At 36.0% G+C, this 21,891-nt stretch overlaps 1 protein-coding gene across 4 annotated transcripts in view; it reads right to left on the bottom strand.

The window, feature by feature from the left end:
* Window positions 1-10,913: 10,913 nt before the first annotated feature.
* The window catches only part of LOC133638773 (phospholipid-transporting ATPase ID-like), a 56,780-nt gene continuing 45,802 nt past the window's right edge, over window positions 10,914-21,891 (bottom strand). For 3 of the 4 annotated variants that reach the window (XM_062031710.1, XM_062031711.1, XM_062031712.1), the window contains 4 exons: window positions 21,507-21,752; window positions 17,334-17,472; window positions 14,408-14,538; window positions 10,914-12,817 (listed from right to left, as the gene is read on the bottom strand). In XM_062031710.1, the coding sequence (XP_061887694.1) occupies window positions 12,548-12,817; window positions 14,408-14,538; window positions 17,334-17,472; window positions 21,507-21,752 (786 nt within the window). In that variant the 3' untranslated portion in view covers window positions 10,914-12,547. Of the gene's footprint in view, window positions 12,818-14,407; window positions 14,539-17,333; window positions 17,473-21,506; window positions 21,753-21,891 lie in introns of those variants that run through there. The other variant, XR_009823684.1, reaches the window with a different exon arrangement.

Here is a 21,891-nt window from a genome sequence, read left to right as displayed (position 1 = left end):
GACTAATTAGGAGTCTTTGTTTGTTTACTTACTACTAAAAGACAAGTTGTCTAGTATGTTCACTATTTTATTTAAGGACTAAATTACAATAATAAACATATGTTTCATGTACACTAAGATTTTTTGTCAAAATAAAGACAATAATGCCATTTTTTTGTGGTCCCCTTTATTTAGAAAAGTATCGAAAAGTATCGAAATACATTTTGGTACCGGTACCAAAATATTGGTATGGTGTAATGTTGTAACGATACCAATATTTTGGTACCGGTACTAAAATTATTTCGATACTTTTTGGTTCTTTTTTTAAATAAAGGGGACCACAAAAAAATGGCATTATTGGCTTTATTTTAACAAAAAATCTTAGGGTACATGAAACATGTTTATTATTGTATTGTCAGAATAATTGTATCTAAGTTATCACAAAACTTTGTGTTTCAATGAGTTCCCGGCGAGCAGACAAAAGCTGTCTTTGATCCTACCAAGCAGAAGGCTTGTAAAACTCCACTGTGTAGGATGGGAAGTGACATGAAGGCGTCGGTTTCTTTCTTCTATTGTAATCCACAGGAAGATTTTATCTTGACCCGAGATCTACAAAGCAGAGAGGAGGCAGGACCTGACCTCCCACCAGGCACCTTTTCTTTTCAACTGTTTTACGACCTTTTCTTTGAACTGTTTTGTAACCGAAGGCGATGGCTGTTTACGGCCCCCCTCCCTTAGAAACAGCTGTTGCCATGTAATCAGGGAAAGTCCAAATAAGAGAGGAGGCGTACAATCTATCGTCAGAGCGCGGTGACACTGTGCAAGGGTACAACGTCTATGCTTTTCTCCTCAATTGAGTTGAATTGAATTCTGTCTCTGTTTAATTCCTTGCTTCTTGTCTTGTTTAATAGATGTCATCAGTGTTTGAACCTGACAGTAATTTAGTCCTTAAATAAAATAGTGAACATACTAGACAACTTATCTTTTAGTAGTAAGTAACGTATGCAGTAACATATTGTGTCATTTATCTACCTATTATTTTGTCTACATTATAAGGGACAATCTGTAAAAAATGAATTATTAATCTACTTGTTCATTTACTGTTAATATCTGCTTATTTTCTGTTTTAACATGTTCTATCTACACTTCTGTTAAAATGTAACAATCACTTATTCTTCTCTTCTTTGATACTTTACATTAGTTTTGGATGATACCACACATTTAGATATCGATCTGATACCAAGTAGTTACAGGATCATACAATGGTCTTAATTTAAGTTCTCGTGTGTCCAGGGACACATTTCCAGAGTTTATGAATATAAAATGAATTTAAAAGAAAAAATATTTTGTGATGATAAAAAATATAGATGTAATCATAGTAGTATCGACTAAATACGCTTTTGTACTTGGTATCATTACAGTGGATGTCAGGTGTAGATCCACCCATGGTGTTTGTTTACATTGTGACGGTGGTGAGCTATTGTATCCTCCTACGCTGTGTACTTTACATTAGTTTTGGATGATACCACACATTTAGATATAGATCTAATACCAAGTAGTTACAGGATCATACAATGGTCTTAATTTAAGTCCTCATGCGTCCAGGGACGTATTTACTGAGTTTATAAACATAATATGAATTTTAGAAAAATGAAAGAAGATGTTGTGAAAAAATATCGACATAGTCATAGTAGTATCGACGAGATACGCTTTTGTACTTGGTATCATTACAGTGAATGTCAGGTGTAGATCCACCCATGGCGTTTGTTTACATTGTGACGCCGGTGAGCTATTGTATCCTCCTACGCTGTGTACTTTACATTAGTTTTGGATGATACCACACATTTAGATATCGATCTGATACCAAGTAGTTACAGGATCATACAATGGTCTTAATTTAAGTCCTCATGCGTCCAGGGACGTATTTACTGACTTTATAAACATAATATGAATTTTAGAAAAACGAAAGAAGATGTTGTGATGCCAAAAAATATCGACATAATCATAGTAGTATCGACGAGATACGTGTCTGTACTTGGTATCATTACAGTGGATATCAGGTGTAGATCCACCCATGGCATTTGTTTACATTGTGACGCCGGTGAGCTATTGTATCCTCCTACGCTGTGTACTTTACATTAGTTTTGGATGATACCACACATTTAGATATCGATCTGATACCAAGTAGTTACAGGATCATACAATGGTCTTAATTTAAGTCCTCATGCGTCCAGGGACGTATTTACTGAGTTTATAAACATAATATGAATTTTAGAAAAATGAAAGAAGATGTTGTGAAAAAATATCGACATAATCATAGTAGTATCGACGAGATACGCTCCTGTACTTGGTATCATTACAGTGGATGTCAGGTGTAGATCCACCCATGTGTGTTTGTTTACATTGTGACGCTGGTGAGCTATTGTATCCTCCTACGCTGTGTACTTTACATTAGTTTTCGATGATACCACACATTTAGATATAGATCTAATACCAAGTAGTTACAGGATCATACAATGGTCTTAATTTAAGTCCTCATGCGTCCAGGGACGTATTTACTGAGTTTATAAACATAATATGAATTTTAGAAAAATGAAAGAAGATGTTGTGAAAAAATATCGACATAGTCATAGTAGTATCGACGAGATACGCTTTTGTACTTGGTATCATTACAGTGAATGTCAGGTGTAGATCCACCCATGGCGTTTGTTTACATTGTGACGCCGGTGAGCTATTGTATCCTCCTACGCTGTGTACTTTACATTAGTTTTGGATGATACCACACATTTAGATATCGATCTGATACCAAGTAGTTACAGGATCATACAATGGTCTTAATTTAAGTCCTCATGCGTCCAGGGACGTATTTACTGAGTTTATAAACATAATATGAATTTTAGAAAAATGAAAGAAGATGTTGTGAAAAAATATCGACATAATCATAGTAGTATCGACGAGATACGCTCCTGTACTTGGTATCATTACAGTGGATGTCAGGTGTAGATCCACCCATGTGTGTTTGTTTACATTGTGACGCTGGTGAGCTATTGTATCCTCCTACGCTGTGTACTTTACATTAGTTTTCGATGATACCACACATTTAGATATCGATCTGATACCAAGTAGTTACAGGATCATACAATGGTCTTAATTTAAGTCCTCATGCGTCCAGGGATGTATTTACTGAGTTTATAAACATAATATGAATTTTAGAAAAATGAAAGAAGATGTTGTAATGCCAAAAAATATCGACATAATCATTGTAGTATCGACGAGATACAAGCCTGTACTTGGTATCATTACAGTGGATGTCAGGTGTAGATCCACCCATGGCGTTTGTTTACATTGTGACGCCGGTGAGCTATTGTATCCTCCTACGCTGTGTACTTTACATTAGTTTTGGATGATACCACACATTTAGATATCGATCTGATACCAAGTAGTTACAGGATCATACAATGGTCTTAATTTAAGTCCTCATGCGTCCAGGGACGTATTTACTGAGTTTATAAACATAATATGAATTTTAGAAAAACGAAAGAAGATGTTGTGATGCCAAAAAATATCGACATAATCATAGTAGTATCGACGAGATACGCTCCTGTACTTGGTATCATTACAGTGGATGTCAGGTGTAGATCCACCCATGGCGTTTGTTTACATTGTGACGCCGGTGAGCTATTGCATCCTCCTACGCTGTGTACTTTACATTAGTTTTGGATGATACCACACATTTAGATATCGATCTGATACCAAGTAGTTACAGGATCATACAATGGTCTTAATTTAAGTCCTCATGCGTCCAGGGACGTATTTACTGAGTTTATAAACATAATATGAATTTTAGAAAAACGAAAGAAGATGTTGTGATGTCAAAAAATATCGACATAATCATAGTAGTATCGACGAGATACGTGTCTGTACTTGGTATCATTACAGTGGATGTCAGGTGTAGATCCACCCATGGCGTTTGTTTACATTGTGACGCCGGTGAGCTATTGTATCCTCCTACGCTGTGTACTTTACATTAGTTTTGGATGATACCACACATTTAGATATCGATCTGATACCAAGTAGTTACAGGATCATACAATGGTCTTAATTTAAGTCCTCATGTGTCCAGGGACGTATTTACTGAGTTTATAAACATAATATGAATTTTAGAAAAACGAAAGAAGATGTTGTGATGCCAAAAAATATCGACATAATCATAGTAGTATCGACGAGATACGTGCCTGTACTTGGTATCATTACAGTGGATGTCAGGTGTAGATCCACCCATGGCGTTTGTTTACGTTGTGACGCCGGTGAGCTATTGTATCCTCCTACGGTGTGTACTTTACATTAGTTTTGGATGATACCACACATTTAGATATCGATCTGATACCAAGTAGTTACAGGATCATACAATGGTCTTAATTTAAGTCCTCATGTGTCCAGGGACGTATTTACTGAGTTTATAAACATAATATGAATTTTAGAAAAACGAAAGAAGATGTTGTGATGCCAAAAAATATCGACATAATCATAGTAGTATCGACGAGATACGTGCCTGTACTTGGTATCATTACAGTGGATGTCAGGTGTAGATCCACCCATGGCGTTTGTTTACGTTGTGACGCCGGTGAGCTATTGTATCCTCCTACGGTGTGTACTTTACATTAGTTTTGGATGATACCACACATTTAGATATCGATCTGATACCAAGTAGTTACAGGATCATACAATGGTCTTAATTTAAGTCCTCATGCGTCCAGGGACGTATTTACTGAGTTTATAAACATAATATGAATTTTAGAAAAACGAAAGAAGATGTTGTGATGCCACAAAATATCGACATAATCATAGTAGTATCGACGAGATACGCTTTTGTACTTGGTATCATTACAGTAGATGTCAGGTGTAGATCCACCCATGGCGTTTGTTTACATTCTGACGCCGGTGAGCTATTGTATCCTCCTACGGTGTGTACTTTACATTAGTTTTGGATGATACCACACATTTAGATATCGATCTGATACCAAGTAGTTACAGGATCATACAATGGTCTTAATTTAAGTCCTCATGCGTCCAGGGACGTATTTACTGAGTTTATAAACATATTATGAATTTTAGAAAAACGAAAGAAGATGTTGTTAAAAAATATTGACATAATCATAGTAGTATCGACGAGATACGTGCCTGTACTTGGTATCATTACAGTGGATGTCAGGTGTAGATCCACCCATGGCGTTTGTTTACATTGTGACGCCGGTGAGCTATTGTATCCTCCTACGGTGTGTAGTGAAGCATGTTTAGCTATTCCTCGTCCTGCAGTGATAATGATACTTGTAAGAAACATACTTTATTTGTCGCCATGGAGGCGAGGATTAGTAATTTAGAAGTCAGACGTGCAGAAGTTAGTTAGCCAAGTCATGAATTCCCCTGAAGTGGTGTCACCTCGTCTGACAGAACCTGACCCGGGCTGCAGCCTGACACTTGACCTTTGACTCCTTGGAAATTGTATAACGATATCAAAGGGTCGATACCGCGTCGTGGCTGGAATTCCTCCCTCAAACCAACGTCGGGTTGGACGCAGGGGGTGAAAAAAAAAAGAAGAAGCCTGTATTAGTGTGTGTGATGTTTGAGGCTATTTATAACACACACACATGCTGGGGATCACACGCTGACCTTCACTGGCGGATGACGAGCCAGCTGACGGCGCCGCACGGCATTCTGGGAAGGAGCGGTGAAATGTCAGTAATGACACTAAAAAAAATTTTTTTTACATTGCAGGTATTATAAGACTACTGTGCTTATGTCAGGGGTCAGCAACCTTTTTGAAAGCAAGAGCTACTTCTTGGGTAGTGATTAATGCGAAGGGCTACCAGTTTGATACACACTTCAATAAATTGCCAGAAATAGCCAATTTGCTCAATTTACCTTTAACTCTATGTTATTATTAATAATTAATGATATTTACACTTAATTGAACGGTTTAAAAGAGGAGAAAACACGAAAAAAAATGACAATTACATTTTGAAACATAGTTTATCTTCAATTTCGACTCTCTAAAATTCAAAATTCAACCGAAAAAAAGAAGAGAAAAACTAGCAAATTCGAATCTTTTTGAAAAAATAAAAAAAACAATTTATGGAACATCATTAGTAATTTTTCCTGATTAAGATTAATTTTAGAATTTTGATGACATGTTTTAAATAGGTTCAAATCCAATTTGCACTTTGTTAGAATATATAACAAATTGGACCAAGCTATATTTCTAACAAAGACAAATCATTATTTCTTCTAGATTTTCCAGAACAAAAATTTTAAAAGACATTCAAAAGACTTTGAAATAAGATTTAAATTTGATTCTACAGATTTTCTAGATTTTCCAGAATAATTTTTTTTGAATTTTAATCATAATAAATTTGAAGAAATATTTCACAAATATTAAGAATTAAGAATTAAATTAAAATGTATTTATTATTTTTTACAATAAAAAAAATAAAAAAAATTACTTGAACATTGATTTAAATTGTCAGTAAAGAAGAGGAAGGAATTTAAAAGGTAAAAAGGTATATGTGTTTAAAAATCCTAAAATCATTTTTAAGGTTGTATTTTTTCTCTAAAATTGTCTTTCTGAAAGTTATAAGAAGCAAAGTAAAAAAAAAAAAAAGAATTTATTTAAACAAGTGAAGACCAAGTCTTTAAAATATTTTCTTGGATTTTCAAATTCTATTTGAGTTTTGTCTCTCTTAGAATTAAAAATGTCGGGCAAAGCGAGACCAGCTTGCTAGTAAATAAATAAAATTTAAAAAATAGATGCAGCTCACTGGTAAGTGCTGCTATTTGAGCTATTTTTAGAACGTCCTTACGGGCTACCTGGTGCCCGCGGGCACCGCGTTGGTGACCCCTGGCTTATGGTATAAAATACTGTGATGCCATCAAAACAAATGTTTGGGCTATTTGTGGCTTCTTGGGTGTGTCACATGGTCAAAAGTGTACATACACTTGTAAAGAACATCATGTCATGGCTGTCTGGAGTTTACAATCATTTCTACAACTCTTATTTTTGTGTGATGTAGTGATCGGAGCACATACTTGTTACTCACAAAAAAAACATTCATAAAGTTTGCTTCTTTTATGAATTTATTATGGGTCTACTCATTGGCGTTGTTAGGCACATTTTAGGGGGGCTCAAGCCCCCCTAAAATGTTCTTAAGCCCCCCTAAATAATTTGGTGTTTTTTAAAAAAAAGCTAGTGACGCCCCTGCTTATTGCATGGACTTGGTTGAAACCAGCTTTTTAAAATACATGTAAAAACTGTAAGTAGGTTTTTTTTATTAAAAAAAAAAAATGGGATTAACATATCTAGGATTTATTCTACATAACCCACTTAATAATTATGTCTTGTTTAAAAAATAACAAATATTTTATTTATTTTTTTCAAAAAGTATCAAATTAGAAAAACAATGTCTCAGATATGTAGTTAGATAATCATATCATCTTTCATTATTCACTTATTATAAATGTGTCGAATTCAACTTGACTATAGTGTTGAGTAGATTAGTTGATTACAAGCAAGATGATCATCCATGGAAAATACGAATCATAATACTCTACATGAGTATTGCTAGGACTATATTATTAGTGCATATGTCTTCAAAAACTAGTGGCACCGCTGTTTAATAGAGGGTCCTTGAATGCACCACAGTTTTGGCAATGAGATGCAAAAGTGAAACTTGCACATATCTTTTTCTCGTGCTGCCACAGATTAATTTATATTTGTATCTTCTATCAAATACAGGATAAAAACACTTATTTGTACACAATATTTTATGTACACTATTATATTCATTCATTTTTGTGATGATTGTTTTACTTTTATTAGTGATTTTATTCACGTAATTGTATATATATATATATATATATATATATATATATATATATATATATATATATATATATATATATATATATATATATATATACATATATATGTATATATATATATATATATATATATATATATATATATATATATATATATACATATATATGTATATATATATATATATATATATATATATATATATATATATATATACATATATATGTATATATATATATATATATATATATATATATATATATATATATATATATATATATATATATATATATATATACATATATATATATTATATATATATATATATATATATATATATATATATATATATATATATATATATATATATATATATATATATATATATCCTAGAATATTGACATTTAAAATGAATAGAGCCAATTGATGATAAAAATATTATGATTGAAAAGAATCAAAGAGGTTTACAGTATTTGCACAGATACAGTAGAACAAGGGTGTGGGGCTCAGGCGCCGTATGGGACATTTAATTGGCGTGCAGCATATTCCAAAAATACATTTAAACACCAAGCAAGAATAATAAGTTTAAAAAAAGGTGGATCGATTTCTTTTTTTTAAAGCTCATACAAAATGAAAAACATATCAAAATAAAGTAGCCCACTCATTCTTTGATTGTTTAGTTGGGGGAAAAGGTTTTGACTAGAGATGTCCGATAATATCGGCCGATAAATACGTTAAAATGTAATATCGGAAATTATCGGTATCGGTTTTTTCATTATCGGTATCGTGTTTTTTTTTTTTTTAATTTTTGTTTTTTTTATTAAATCAACATAAAAAACACAAGATACACTTACAATTAGTGCACCAACCCAAAAAACCTCCCTCCCCCATTTACACTCATTCACACAAAAGGGTTGTTTCTTTCTGTTATTAATATTCTGCTTCCTACATTATATATCAATATATATCAATACAGTCTGCAAGGGATACAGTCTGTAAGCACACATGATTGTGCGTGCTGCTGCTCCACTAATAGTACTAACCTTTAACACTTCATTTTACTCATTTCCATTAATTACTAGTTTCTATGTAACTGTTTTTATATTGTTTTACTTTCTTTTTTATTCAAGAATTAATTTATTTATCCTATTTTATTTAATTCATTTTTTTTTAAAGTACCTTATCTTCACCATACCTGGTTGTCCAAATTAGGCGTAATAATGTGTTAATTCCACGACTGTATGTATCGGTATCGGTTGATATCGGTATCGGTAATTAAAGATTTGGACAATATCGGAATATCTGATATCGGCAAAAAGCCATTATCGGACATCCCTAGTTTTGACACACCTGACTGAGACCATCCATCATTTTCGACGGTTTGTTGTGTTCACTGGTCCATGGATCTGGAGCTTATCCCAGCAGGGCCACAAATATACAATTACCATAACAATAACCACTTTTAAAAACATTCTGTACGGCAGTTTTTTTCAACTTTTTTTGAGCTGAGGCACATTTTTTGCGTTGAAATAATCCGGAGGCAGAAATCATTAAAAAACGAAACTCAGTTGACTTTAAAGCATAACCAAGCATGCATCATTATAGCTCTTGTCTCAAAGTAGGTGTACTGTCACCACCTGTCACATCACACCCTGACTTATTTGGACTTTTTTTTTGCCATTTTCCTGTGTGTAGTGTTTTAGTTCTTGTCTTGCGCTCCTATTTTGCTGGCTTTTTCTCTTTTTTTGGTATTTTCCTGTAGCAGTTTCATGTCTTCCTTTGAGCGATATTTCCCCGCAACTACTTTGTTTTAGCAATCAAGAATATTTCAGTTGTTTTTATCCTCCTTTGTGGGGACATTGTTGATGGTCATGTCATGTTCGGATGTACATTGTGGACGCCGTCTTTGCTCCACAGTAAGTCTTTGCTGTCGTCCAGCATTCTGTTTTTGTTTACTTTGTAGCCAGTTCGGTTTTAGTTTGGTTCTGCATAGCCTTCCCTAAGCTTCAATGCCTTTTCTTAGGGGCACTCACCTTTTGTTTATTTTTGGTTTCAGCATTAGACACCTTTTTACCTGCACTCTGCCTCCCGCTGTTCCCGACATCTACAAAGCAATTAGCTACCTGCTGCCACCTACTGATATGGAAGAGTATTACACGGTTACTCTGCCGAGCTCTAGACAGCACCGACACTCAACAACAACACATCATTTGCAGACTATAATTACTGCTTTGCAAACAATATTTTTAACCCAAATAGGTGAAATTAGATCATCTCCCACGGCACACCAGACTGTATCTCACGCCGCGGCACAGTGGTTTAAAAACACTGCTGTAAATGACTAATCACATCATTTGGTCATTAAAAGTTTGTCAAAAATTTAAAAAAAGTCATTTTTTTCACCTTTTTATTCATGAAGAACGGGTGTCACGTTTGTAGTGCATTTAGTTTATTTGTATTAAAATGATGGGAATAAAGGAATTGTTACTTCAAACCTTTTTTTTTTAAAGTAAAAAAAAATTACATTGTTTGATAAAAAGTCATCAGACTTTCCTCACACTTAAGGATATTACATTTACAGTACAAACTGACGTTTAAAAAAAATAAAACACTCCCCTCTGGCGGCGTTAGAGTAACACTGCAACTTGCTCGACCAGTGACAGCTCCCACATGGAGGAGGTACATACAGTTTGTGAGATGAATAAACAAATCATTGCAACATTAACATTCCAATGCGTCTAAATAATCTTGTCAACAGTTAAATAAAACACATTTAGAGCAAATATGTAAAACTTTCCTTGACAATGGCAATGGAACTAAAAAACAACGACATTTTAATTAAAAAGGTACAACATTCTACCTTGAGCACACAACACACATAACAGTATGGATGACAATACATGAATGTATCTATTTAAAAAGTCCCAATAAATGACTTAGGGCTAACTGACTGGCTTTTATAAACCCCAAAAGCAGTGAAGTTGTCACGTTGTGTAAATGGTAAATAAAAAGAGAATACAACAAATCCTTTTCAACTTATATTCAATTGAATAGACTGCAAATACAAGATATTTCATGTTCAAACCGGAAAACTTTGTTATTTTTTGCAAATATTTGAATTCGATGCCTGCAACATGTTTCAAAAGAGCTGGCACAAGTGGCAAAAAAGACTGAGCAAGTTGAGGAATGCTCATCAAAGACTTATTTCGAACATCCCACAGGTGAACGGGCTAATTGGGAACAGGTGGGTGCCATGATTGGGTATAAAAGCAGCTCCCATGAAATGCTCAGTCATTCACAAACAAGGACGGGGCGAGGGTCACCACTTTGTCAACAAATGCCTGAGCAAATTGTTTAAGGACAACATTTCTCAACCAACTATTGCAAGGAATTTAGGGATTTCACCATCTACGCTCAGTAATATCATCAAAAGGTTCAGAGAATCTGGAGAAATCTCTACACGTAAGCGGCAAGGCTGAAAACCAACATTGAATGCCCGTGACCTTCGATCACTGCATCAAAAAGCGACATCAGTGTGTAAAGGATATCACCACATGGGCTCAGGAACACTTCCGAAACCCACTGTCAGTAACTACAGTTGGTCGCTACATCTGTAAGTGCAAGTTAAAACTCTACTCTGCAAAGCCAAAGCCATTTATCAACAACACCCAGAAACTTCCGCCGGCTTCGCTGGGCCCGAGCTCATCTAAGATGGACTGATGCAAAGTGGAAAAGTGTTCTGTGGTCTGACGAGTCCACATTTCATTTTTGGAAACTGTGGACGTCGTGTCCTCCAGGAACAAAGAGGAAAAGAACCATCCGGATTGTTCTAGGCGCAAAGTGTAAAAGGCAGTATGTGTGATGGTATGGGGGTGTATTAGTGCCCAAGACATGGGTAACTTACACATCTGTGAAGGTGCCATTAATGCTGAAAGGTACATACAGCTTTTGGAGCAACATATGTTGTTATCGTGGACGCCCCTGCTTATTTCAGCAAGACAATGCCAAGCCACGTGTTACATCAACGTGGCTTCATAGTAAAAGAGTGCGGGTACTAGACTGGCCTGCCTGTAGTCCAGACATTGAAAATGTGTGGTGCATTATGAAGCCTAAAATACCACCAGGGAGACCCCCGGACTGTTGAACAACTTAAGCTGTAAATCAAGCAAGAATGGGAAAGAATTCCACCTGAGAAGCTTCAAAAATGTGTCTCCTCAGTTCCCAAACCTTTACTGAGTGTTGTTAAAAGGAAAGGCCATGTAACACAGTGGTAAAAATGCCCTTGTGACAACTTTTTTGCAATGTGTTGCTGCCATTAAATTCTAAGTTAATGATTATTTGCAAAAAAACAAAAAGAAGTTTCTCAGTGTGAACATGAAATATCTTGTCTTTGCAGTCTATTCAATTGAATATAAGTTGAAAAGGATTTGCTAATCATTGTATTCTCTTTTTATTTACCATTTACACAACGTGACAACTTCACTGCTTTTGGGTTTTGTACTTATCTATCTAAAGAGATACACTAGAAAAATGGATAACTTTTACAAAAGAACAATAATCTGTGTTGATTGATACTTTGCAGGACAACCAAGCATGAAGTCAGCATAATTCCCTGAAAGTGCATTTAAACTTGACAGTCAAATAAAAGCCAGAACCACACATGGCGTCACCTCCGAGACCACAAACTGGTTGACGTCACTCGTGGAAGCGTGGCTGCGCCGGCTCCTCCGCGATGCTGCGGTAATGTTGAGGCTGGTTCTGAGCCAGAGGCGACTCGGTTTGTTGGAACAAAGCGGTCCGAGCCTTCAGGGGACGCTTGAGGAGGAACCTCCGAGACGTCACCAGGTCTCCGTAGCCCTGAGCGTGGGAGAAGGCGTAGCCCGAGCGCCGGGTGCTGATTCTCCTGGTGGGAGGACGGCGAGGAGGCGGAGCTGGCAGGGCCTCCTTACGTAACTTATGTCTCACCTGCAGGACACACAGAGTCCACATTTAGCAGCAGAAGGAGCCATCTCATACAGAGAGGGTACCGTATAAGTCGCACCGGCCGAAAATGCATAATAAAGAAGGAAAAAAAACATATATAAGACGCACTGGAGTATAAGTTGCATTTTTTGGGGGAAATGTATTTGATAAAAGCCAACACCAAGAATAGACATTTGAAAGGCAATTTAAAATGTCTAAAGAATAGTGAACAACAGACTGAATAAGTGTACGTTATATGAGGCATAAATAACCAACTGCTATGTTAACGTAACATATTATGGTAAGAGTCATTCAAATAACTATAACATATAGAACAGGGGTCACCAAGGCGGTGCCCGCGGGCACCAGGTAGCCCGTAAGGACCAGATGAGTAGCCCGCTGGCCTGTTCTAAAAATAGCTCAAATAGCAGCACTTACCAGTGAGCTGCCTCTATTTTTTAAATTGTATTTATTTACTAGCAAGCTGGTCTCGCTTTGCCCGACATTTTTAATTTTAAGAGAGACAAAACTCAAATAGAATTTGAAAATCCAAGAAAATATTTTAAAGACTTGGTCTTCACTTGTTTAAATAAATTCTTTTTTTTTTTTTACTTTGCTTCTTATAACTTTCAGAAAGACAATTTTAGAGAAAAAATACAACCTTAAAAATGATTTTTAGGATTTTTAAACACATATACCTTTTTACCTTTTAAATTCCTTCCTCTTCTTTCCTGACAATTTAAATCAATGTTCAAGTGAATTTATTTTTTTTATTTTAAAGAATAATAAATACATTTTAATTTAATTCTTCATTTTAGCTTCTGAAGAATATTTGTGAAATATTTCTTCAAACTTATTATGATTAAAATTCAAAAAAAAAATTCTGGCAAATGTAGAAAATCTGTAGAATCAAATTTAAATCTTATTTCAAAGTCTTTTGAATTTCTTTTAAAATTTTTGTTCTGGAAAATCTAGAAGAAATAATGATTTGTCTTTGTTAGAAATATAGCTTGGTCCAATTTGTTATATATTCTAACAAAGTGTAGATTGGATTTTAACCTATTCAAAACTTGTCATTAAATTGTAAAAATTAATCTTAATCAGGAAAAATTACTAATGACTTTCCATAAATTATTTTTTTAATTTTTTCAAAAAGATTCGAATTAGCTAGTTTTTCTCTTCTTTTTTTCGGTTGAATTTTGAATTTTAAAGAGTCGAAATTGAAGATTAACTATGTTTCAAAATTTAATTGTCATTTTTTTCGTGTTTTCTCCTCTTTTAAACCGTTCAATTAAGTGTAAATATCATTAATTATTAATAATAACAGAGTTAAAGGTAAATTAAGCAAAATTGGCTATTTCTGGCAATTTAGTTAAGTGTGTATCAAACTGGTAGCCCTTCGCATTAATCACTACCCAAGAAGTAGCTCTTGCTTTCAAAAAGGTTTGAGACCCCTGCTGTATACTATACGAGTATACTATACTGATACCATCGTCACTGATAGAGGACCAAACAGTGAACTAAAGGATAAAGTGGAGAATCAGCCTTTGGACAAAAAGTCATTATTCCAAGGACCAATGAGGACTGTAATACCTTATCATTGATGGTGGGTCTCAGCTGGATGACAATGAATCGGAACGCTATCACGGGCAGACTGCATAGGAGGGTTGTCAACAATATGGTCAACCACACGTTAGGCTGGCTCAGAGAGTTTCTTGCCGTACCTGCACACGCAAACACGAGAAGTCAATGTCAAAGTAGGGATGTGCGTATCGATCCTGTGGTATCGATATATCGATACTCACACGCTACTCATTTGGCATCACTTTTCTGAAAAAAGTATCGATATAAACCAAAAAACGGCGTGTGGGGGGTGCAAGCATGACTTTCCGATGTTTTTGATGACTTACTTAATGTGCTGGGACACCTGGCAGAGTATAGAGCCGGCCCAGTCACGTGACAGGAGACAGCCAATGAGCGTGGTCAACGTGCAACACCCGCACAGCCAGCCGACTGTAGCGATGCAGCCAGGCATATCCAGTGTTGTCCAATTGTTGACTTAAAACAGGCATTGTTTTTTTTTTTTTTTAGTAATGTTTACTGAATATTTTTGTTTAAATTATTATCCTAAATTCAAATAATTTCCACACAGGGGAATTTACTGCTAGTTGAAAATTGCTTGAGTATTTAAAACAAGATAAGAAAGAGATACAATTTGGAGATTCTTCATCTTTGCATTACAGTTTTATTTTTTCCCAAGAAAATCTTGAATATATGATTGAATGTGATTTTGGTTTTAATCTGTAACATGATTTCTTACATTTCGAAAACATTAGCCTATTTCATATTTCATTAATTGCTAATTATATCACAAACTATTATATATATATATATACACTACCGTTCAAAAGTTTGGGGTCACCCGAACAATTTTGTGGAATAGCCTTCATTTCTAAGAACAAGAATAGACTGTCGAGTTTCAGATGAAAGTTCTCTTTTTCTGGCTATTTTGAGCGTTTAATTGACCCCACAAATGTGATGCTCCAGAAACTCAAACTGATCAAAGGAAGGTCAGTTTTGTAGCTTCTGTAACAAGCTAAACTGTTTTCAGATGTGTGAACATGATTGCACAAGGGTTTTCTAATCATCAATTAGCCTTCTGAGCCAATGAGCAAACACATTGTACCATTAGAACACTGGAGTGATAGTTGCTGGAAATGGGCCTCTATACACCTATGTAGATATTGCACCAAAAAGCAGACATTTGCAGCTAGAATAGTCATTTACCACATTAGCAATGTATAGAGTGTATTTCTTTCAAGTTAAGACTAGTTTAAAGTTATCTTCATTGAAAAGTACAGTGCTTTTCCTTCAAAAATAAGGACATTTACATGTGACCCCAAACTTTTGAACGGTAGTGTATAAAATTAAATTATGGAATGGATTAAGCAAAGCAATCAAACAATGTACTAATATGATACACTTCAAGAAACTCTTCAAACTTAAAGTGTTTACAAAGTACAAAGAAGAAGAACCATGACAAACATTCTCAATTTATTTCATCCATCCATTCGTTCATTCTTAAAGTCATCTTATTTATCTCATCATATGAAATATGACTTACTTCACCAATTATTATTATTAAATTCTTACTATTATTTATTTATTTATTTTTATTGTGATTACTTATGGAGTTTATTGTGAAAAAATTGTGAACAGGAAGTGAACAAAAAGTTTTGCAACTGTTATGTAAAGAAAAGGGGTAGGATTAAATAAGCTCTGCATCTTCCTACTCCTTTTCGAACGTGTTGAAAAGAAACTGGAAATTGTGATGTATCATGTTGTATGCTTGCATGTTCCAAATAAACTCAAACTCAAACTCAAACTTTAAAAAATAACTGCAGCTTCTTGCAATTCGGATTTGACTGTTAATTGGAAAGCCCTAATATTTAATTATTATTATATATAATATATAGTTATTATTATATGTAATATTTAATTTATTTTTCATATTTATGTTATTTATTTTAATTTGACTTTTATTATATATTGACCATAATAAATGTGGTATAAATGGTCTGTATTTGTCTTGTGATTTGTCTTAAATAATAACAATAGTAATAATATTTTTGACTGACAAAATATTGCCAATAGGAAATTATTGGTGTCGATATCGGTATCGGTATCGATGAAAATGCAAGAAAAAGTATCGGTATCGTATCGAATCCTAAAAGTGTGGTATCGCCCTTCCCTATGTCAAAGCCGGCGACGTTTCTGGGTGTTGTTGATAAATGGCTTTCACTCTGCATAGTAGAGTTTTAACCTGCACTTACAGACGTAGCGACCAACTGTAGTTACTGACAGTGGTTTTCTGAAGTGTTCCTGAGCCCATGTGGTGATATCCTTTACACACTGATGTCGCTTTCTGATGCAGTACCGCCTAAGGGCATTCAATGTTAATTTTCCGAACCTTTTGATGATATTACGTACCGTAGATGGTGAAATCCCTAAATTCCTTGCAGTAGCCGGTTGAGAAATGTTGTTCTTAAACAATTTTCTCGGGCATTTGTTGACAAAATGGTGACCTTCGCCCCATTCTTGTTTGTGAATGACTGAGCATTTCATGGAAGCTGCTTTTATACCCAATCATGGCACCCACCTGTTCCCAATTAGCCTGTTCACCTGTGGGATGTTTCGATTCAAGTGTTTGATGAGCATTTCTCAACTTTCTCAGTCTATTTTGCCACTTGTGCTAGCTTTTTTGAAACATGTTGCAGGCATCAAATTCCAAATGAGCTAATATTTGCAAAAAGTAACAACGTTTACCAGTTCCAATGTTAAATATATTTTCTTTGCAGTCTATTCAATTGAATATAAGTTGAAAAGGATTTGCAAATCATTGTATTCTGTTTTTATTTACCATTTACACAACGTGACAAATTCCCTGGTGTTAGGTTTGTGTATTAGTCCATCTATTCATGTACACATAAAACAACATCCGTAAGTAGCAGAAACTCACCGATGAAGGGGAATGCAGAGGTGAAGATGAGGAACATGCCGTTGCTGTGCATGGTGAAGGTGGTGGCGAAGTAGACTGCCAGGCTGCCCCACATAAAGAACTGGTTCACAGCTGTCCAGTAATAGGTGTCTAGACACAACTGGAATGTTTTCCCGTTTTTGTAAATGCACATACGTAACATATCGCAATAAAACTGTTGAAAATCGGGGCTTTCATAAAGCAGTGACATAAAAACCCTAATGGATGTGAGTAGAGATGTCCGATAACGGCTTTTTTGCCGATATCCTATATTGTCCAACTCTTAATTACCGATTCCGATATCAACCGATACCGATATATACAGTGGTGGGATTAACACATTATTATGCCTAATTTTGTTGTGACGCCCCGCTGGATGCATTAAACCAGGGGTCACCAACGCGGTGCCCGCGGGCACCAGGTAGCCCGTAAGGACCAGATGAGTAGCCCGCTGGCCTGTTCTAAAAATAGCTCAAATAGCAGCACTTACCAGTGAGCTGCCTCTATTTTTTAAATTGTATTTATTTACTAGCAAGCTGGTCTCGCTTTGCCCGACATTTTTAATTCTAAGAGAGACAAAACTCAAATAGAATTTGAAAATCCAAGAAAATATTTTAAAGACTTGGTCTTCACTTGTTTAAATAAATTCATTAATTTTTTTTACTTTGCTTCTTATAACTTTCAGAAAGACAATTTTAGAGAAAAAATACAACCTTAAAAATGATTTTAGGATTTTTAAACACATATACCTTTTTACCTTTTAAATTCCTTCCTTTTCTTTCCTGACAATTTAAATCAATGTTCAAGTTTTTTTTTTTTATTGTAAAGAATAATAAATACATTTTAATTTAATTCTTCACTTTAGCTTCTATTTTTTCGACAAAGAATATTTGTGAAATATTTCTTCAAACTTATTATGATTAAAATTTAAAAAATATATTCTGGAAATCTAGAAAATCTGTACAATCAAATTTAAATCTTATTTCAAAGTCTTTTGAATTTATTTTAAAATATTTGTTCTGGAAAATCTAGAAGAAATAATGATCTGTCTTTGTTAGAAATATAGCTTGGTCCAATTTGTTATATACTCTAACAAAGTGTATTGGATTTTAACCTATTTAAAACATGTCATCAAAATTCTAAAATTAATTTTAATCAGGAAAAATTACTAAGGATGTTCCATAAATAATTTTTTAAAGTTTTTCTCTTCTTTTTTTCGGTTGAATTTTGAATTTTAAAGAGTCGAAATTGAAGATAAACTATGTTTCAAAATGTAATTGTCATTTTTTTTCGTGTTTTCTCCTCTTTTAAACCGTTCAATTAAGTGTAAATATCATTAATTATTAATAATAACATAGAGTTAAAGGTAAATTGAGCAAATTGGCTATTTCTGGCAATTTATTTAAGTGTGTATCAAACTGGTAGCCCTTCGCATTAATCACTACCCAAGAAGTAGCTCTTGCTTTCAAAAAGGTTGGTGACCCCTGCATTAAACAATGTAACAAGGTTTACCAAAATAAATCAACTCAAGTTATGAAAAAAAATGCCAACATTTTGAGGTGGGAGTGAGCGGGGGTGTATATTGTAGCGTCCCGGAAGAGTTAGTGCTGCAAGGGGTTCTGGGTATTTGTTCTGTTGTGTTTATGTTGTGTTTATGTTGTGTTACGGTGCGGATGTTCTCCCGAAATGTGTTTGTCATTCTTGTTTGGTGTGGGTTCACAGTGTGGCGCATATTTGTAACAGTGTTAAAGTTGTTTATACGGACACCCTCAGTGTGACCTGTATGGCTGTTGAACAAGTACACTGCAAAAACTGAAATCTAAGTAAGATTAATTATCTCAAATAAGGGTGATATTTGCTTATTTTCTGTCTGATAAGATCATTCTTCTCACTAAGCAGATTTTATGTTGGAGTGTTTTACTTGTTTTAAGTGTTTTGGTCCTAAATGATCACACTATTATGTTAATACCTCAATAAGATATTTAAAAAAAAAATACCAATGATAGTCACACACACTAGGTGTGGCGAAATTTGTCCTCTGCATTTGACCCATCCCCTTGTTCACCCCCTGGGAGGTGAGGGGAGCAGTGGGCAGCAGCGGTGGCCGCGCCCGGGAATCATTTTTGGTGATTTAACCCCCAATTCCAACCCTTGATGCTGAGTGCCAAGCAGGGAGGTAATGGCTCCCATTTTTATAGTCTTTGGTATGAACTCACAACCTACCGATCTCAGGTCGGACACTCTCACCACTAGGCCACAGAGTAGGTGGGTTCTGGGTATTTGTTCTGTTGTGTTTATGTTGTGTTACGGTGCGGATGTTCCCCCCGAAATGTGTATGTCATTCTTGTTTGGTGTGGGTTCACAGTGTGGCGCATATTTGTAACAGTGTTAAAGTCGTTTATACGGCTACCCTCAGTGTGACCTGTATGGCTGTTGAACAAGTACACTGCAAAAACTGAAATCTAAGTAAGATTAATTATCTCAAATACGGGTGATATTTGCTTATTTTCTATCTGATAAGATCGTTCTTCTCACTAAGCAGATTTTATGTTGGAGTGTTTTACTTGTTTTAAGTGTTTTGGTCCTAAATGATCACACTATTATGTTAATACCTCAATAAGGTATTAAAAAAAATTACCAATGTTTGTCACACACACTAGGTGTGGCGAAATTTGTCCTCTGCATTTGACCCATCCCCTTGTTCACCCCCTGGGAGATGAGGGGAGCAGTGAGCAGCAGCAGTGGCCGCGCCCGGGAATCATTTTTGGTGATTTAACCCCCAATTCCAACCCTTGATGCTGAGTGCCAAGCAGGGAGGTAATGGCTCCCATTTTTATAGTCTTTGGTATGACTCGGCCGGGGTTTGAACTCACAACCTACCCATCTCAGGGCGGACACTCTCACCACTAGGCCACTGAGTAAGTGGGTTCTCTGTATTTGTTCTGTTGTGTTTATGTTGTGTTACGGTGCGGATGTTCTCCCCAAATGTGTATGTCATTCTTGTTTGGTGTGGGTTCACAGTGTGCCGCATATTTGCAACAGTGTTAAAGTTGTTTATACGGACACCCTCAGTGTGACCTGTATGGCTGTTGAACAAGTACACTGCAAAAACTGAAATCTAAGTAAGATTAATTATCTCAAATAAGGGTGATATTTGCTTATTTTCTGTCTGATAAGATCGTTCTTCTCACTAAGCAGATTTTATGTTGGAGTGTTTTACTTGTTTTAAGTGTTTTGGTCCTAAATGATCACACTATTATGTTAATACCTCAATAAGATGTTAACAAAAAAATACCAATGTTTGTCACACACACTAGGTGTGGCGAAAATTGTCCTTTGCATTTGACCCATCCCCTTGTTCACCCCCTGGGAGGTGAGGGGAGCAGTGAGCAGCAGCAGTGGCCACGCCCGGGAATCATTTTTGGTGATTTAACCCCCAATTCCAACCCTTGATGCTGAGTGCCAAGCAGGGAGGTAATGGCTCCCATTTTTATAGTCTTTGGTATGAACTCACAACCTACCGATCTCAGGGCGGACACTCTCACCACTAGGCCACTGAGTAGGTGGGTTCTGGGTATTTGTTCTGTTGTGTTTATGTTGTGTTACGGTGCGGATGTTCCCCCCGAAATGTGTTTGTCATTCTTGTTTGGTGTGGGTTCACAGTGTGGCGCATATTTGTAACCGTGTTAAAGTTGTTTATACGGCCACCCTCAGTGTGACCTGTATGGCTGTTGACCAAGTATGCCTTGCATTTACTAGTGTGTGTGAAAAGCCGTAGATATTATGTGATTGGGCCGGCACGCAAAGGCAGTGCCTTTAAGGCACGCCCCCAATATTGATGTCTCGGTGGAAATCGGGAGAAATTCGGGAGAATGGTTGCCCCGGGAGATTTTCGGGAGGGGCACTGAAATTTGGGAGTCTCCCGGGAAAATGGGGAGGGTTGGCAAGTATGACTGGGAGACGCAACTGCTCTCTACTTCTCCCTACGTCCGTGTACACAGCGGCGTTTTAAAAAGTCATACATTTTACTTTTTGAAACCGATACCGATAATTTCCGATATTACATTTTAAAGCACTTATCGGCCGATAATATCGGCAGTCCGATATTATCGGACATCTCTAGTTGTGATGATACCTGGTCACTAGTCCCCTCACCTGAATTTCGACCGCCACAAGCAGACACGTCTGCGCCAGCAAAGCGAAGGACTGGTAGTCCGCGATGTCTTTGCCGTCATCTCGCACCGTGCCGTGCATGGCCGCCCAGGGGATGAAGAAGAGGATGAGGGAGCTGTAGCAACTGTGGGCCATGCAACGGATGAAAGACTTCTTGTTGAAGTAAATGTTCAGAGGCCCCGGCGAGTAAAGCTGAGGATGCTGGAAACTCCAGCGGTCATTCACGTCCTGCAGAAACACAAAGTTGGGTGAAAGCAGCGTTTCTCAAAGTGTGGGGCGCGCCCCACTGGTGGGGAATAGAGACATGACAGGTGGGGCGCGAGGAACGGGAGGAAATTTCACTTTGATTTGTTTTATTTTTTTATTA

This window comes from Entelurus aequoreus, linkage group LG21 (genome assembly GCF_033978785.1).
Source record: "Entelurus aequoreus isolate RoL-2023_Sb linkage group LG21, RoL_Eaeq_v1.1, whole genome shotgun sequence".
Taxonomy (NCBI): Eukaryota; Metazoa; Chordata; class Actinopteri; order Syngnathiformes; family Syngnathidae; genus Entelurus; species Entelurus aequoreus.
Note: the sequence above shows the minus strand (reverse complement) of the source record. Positions and strands in the feature narration are given on the sequence as shown.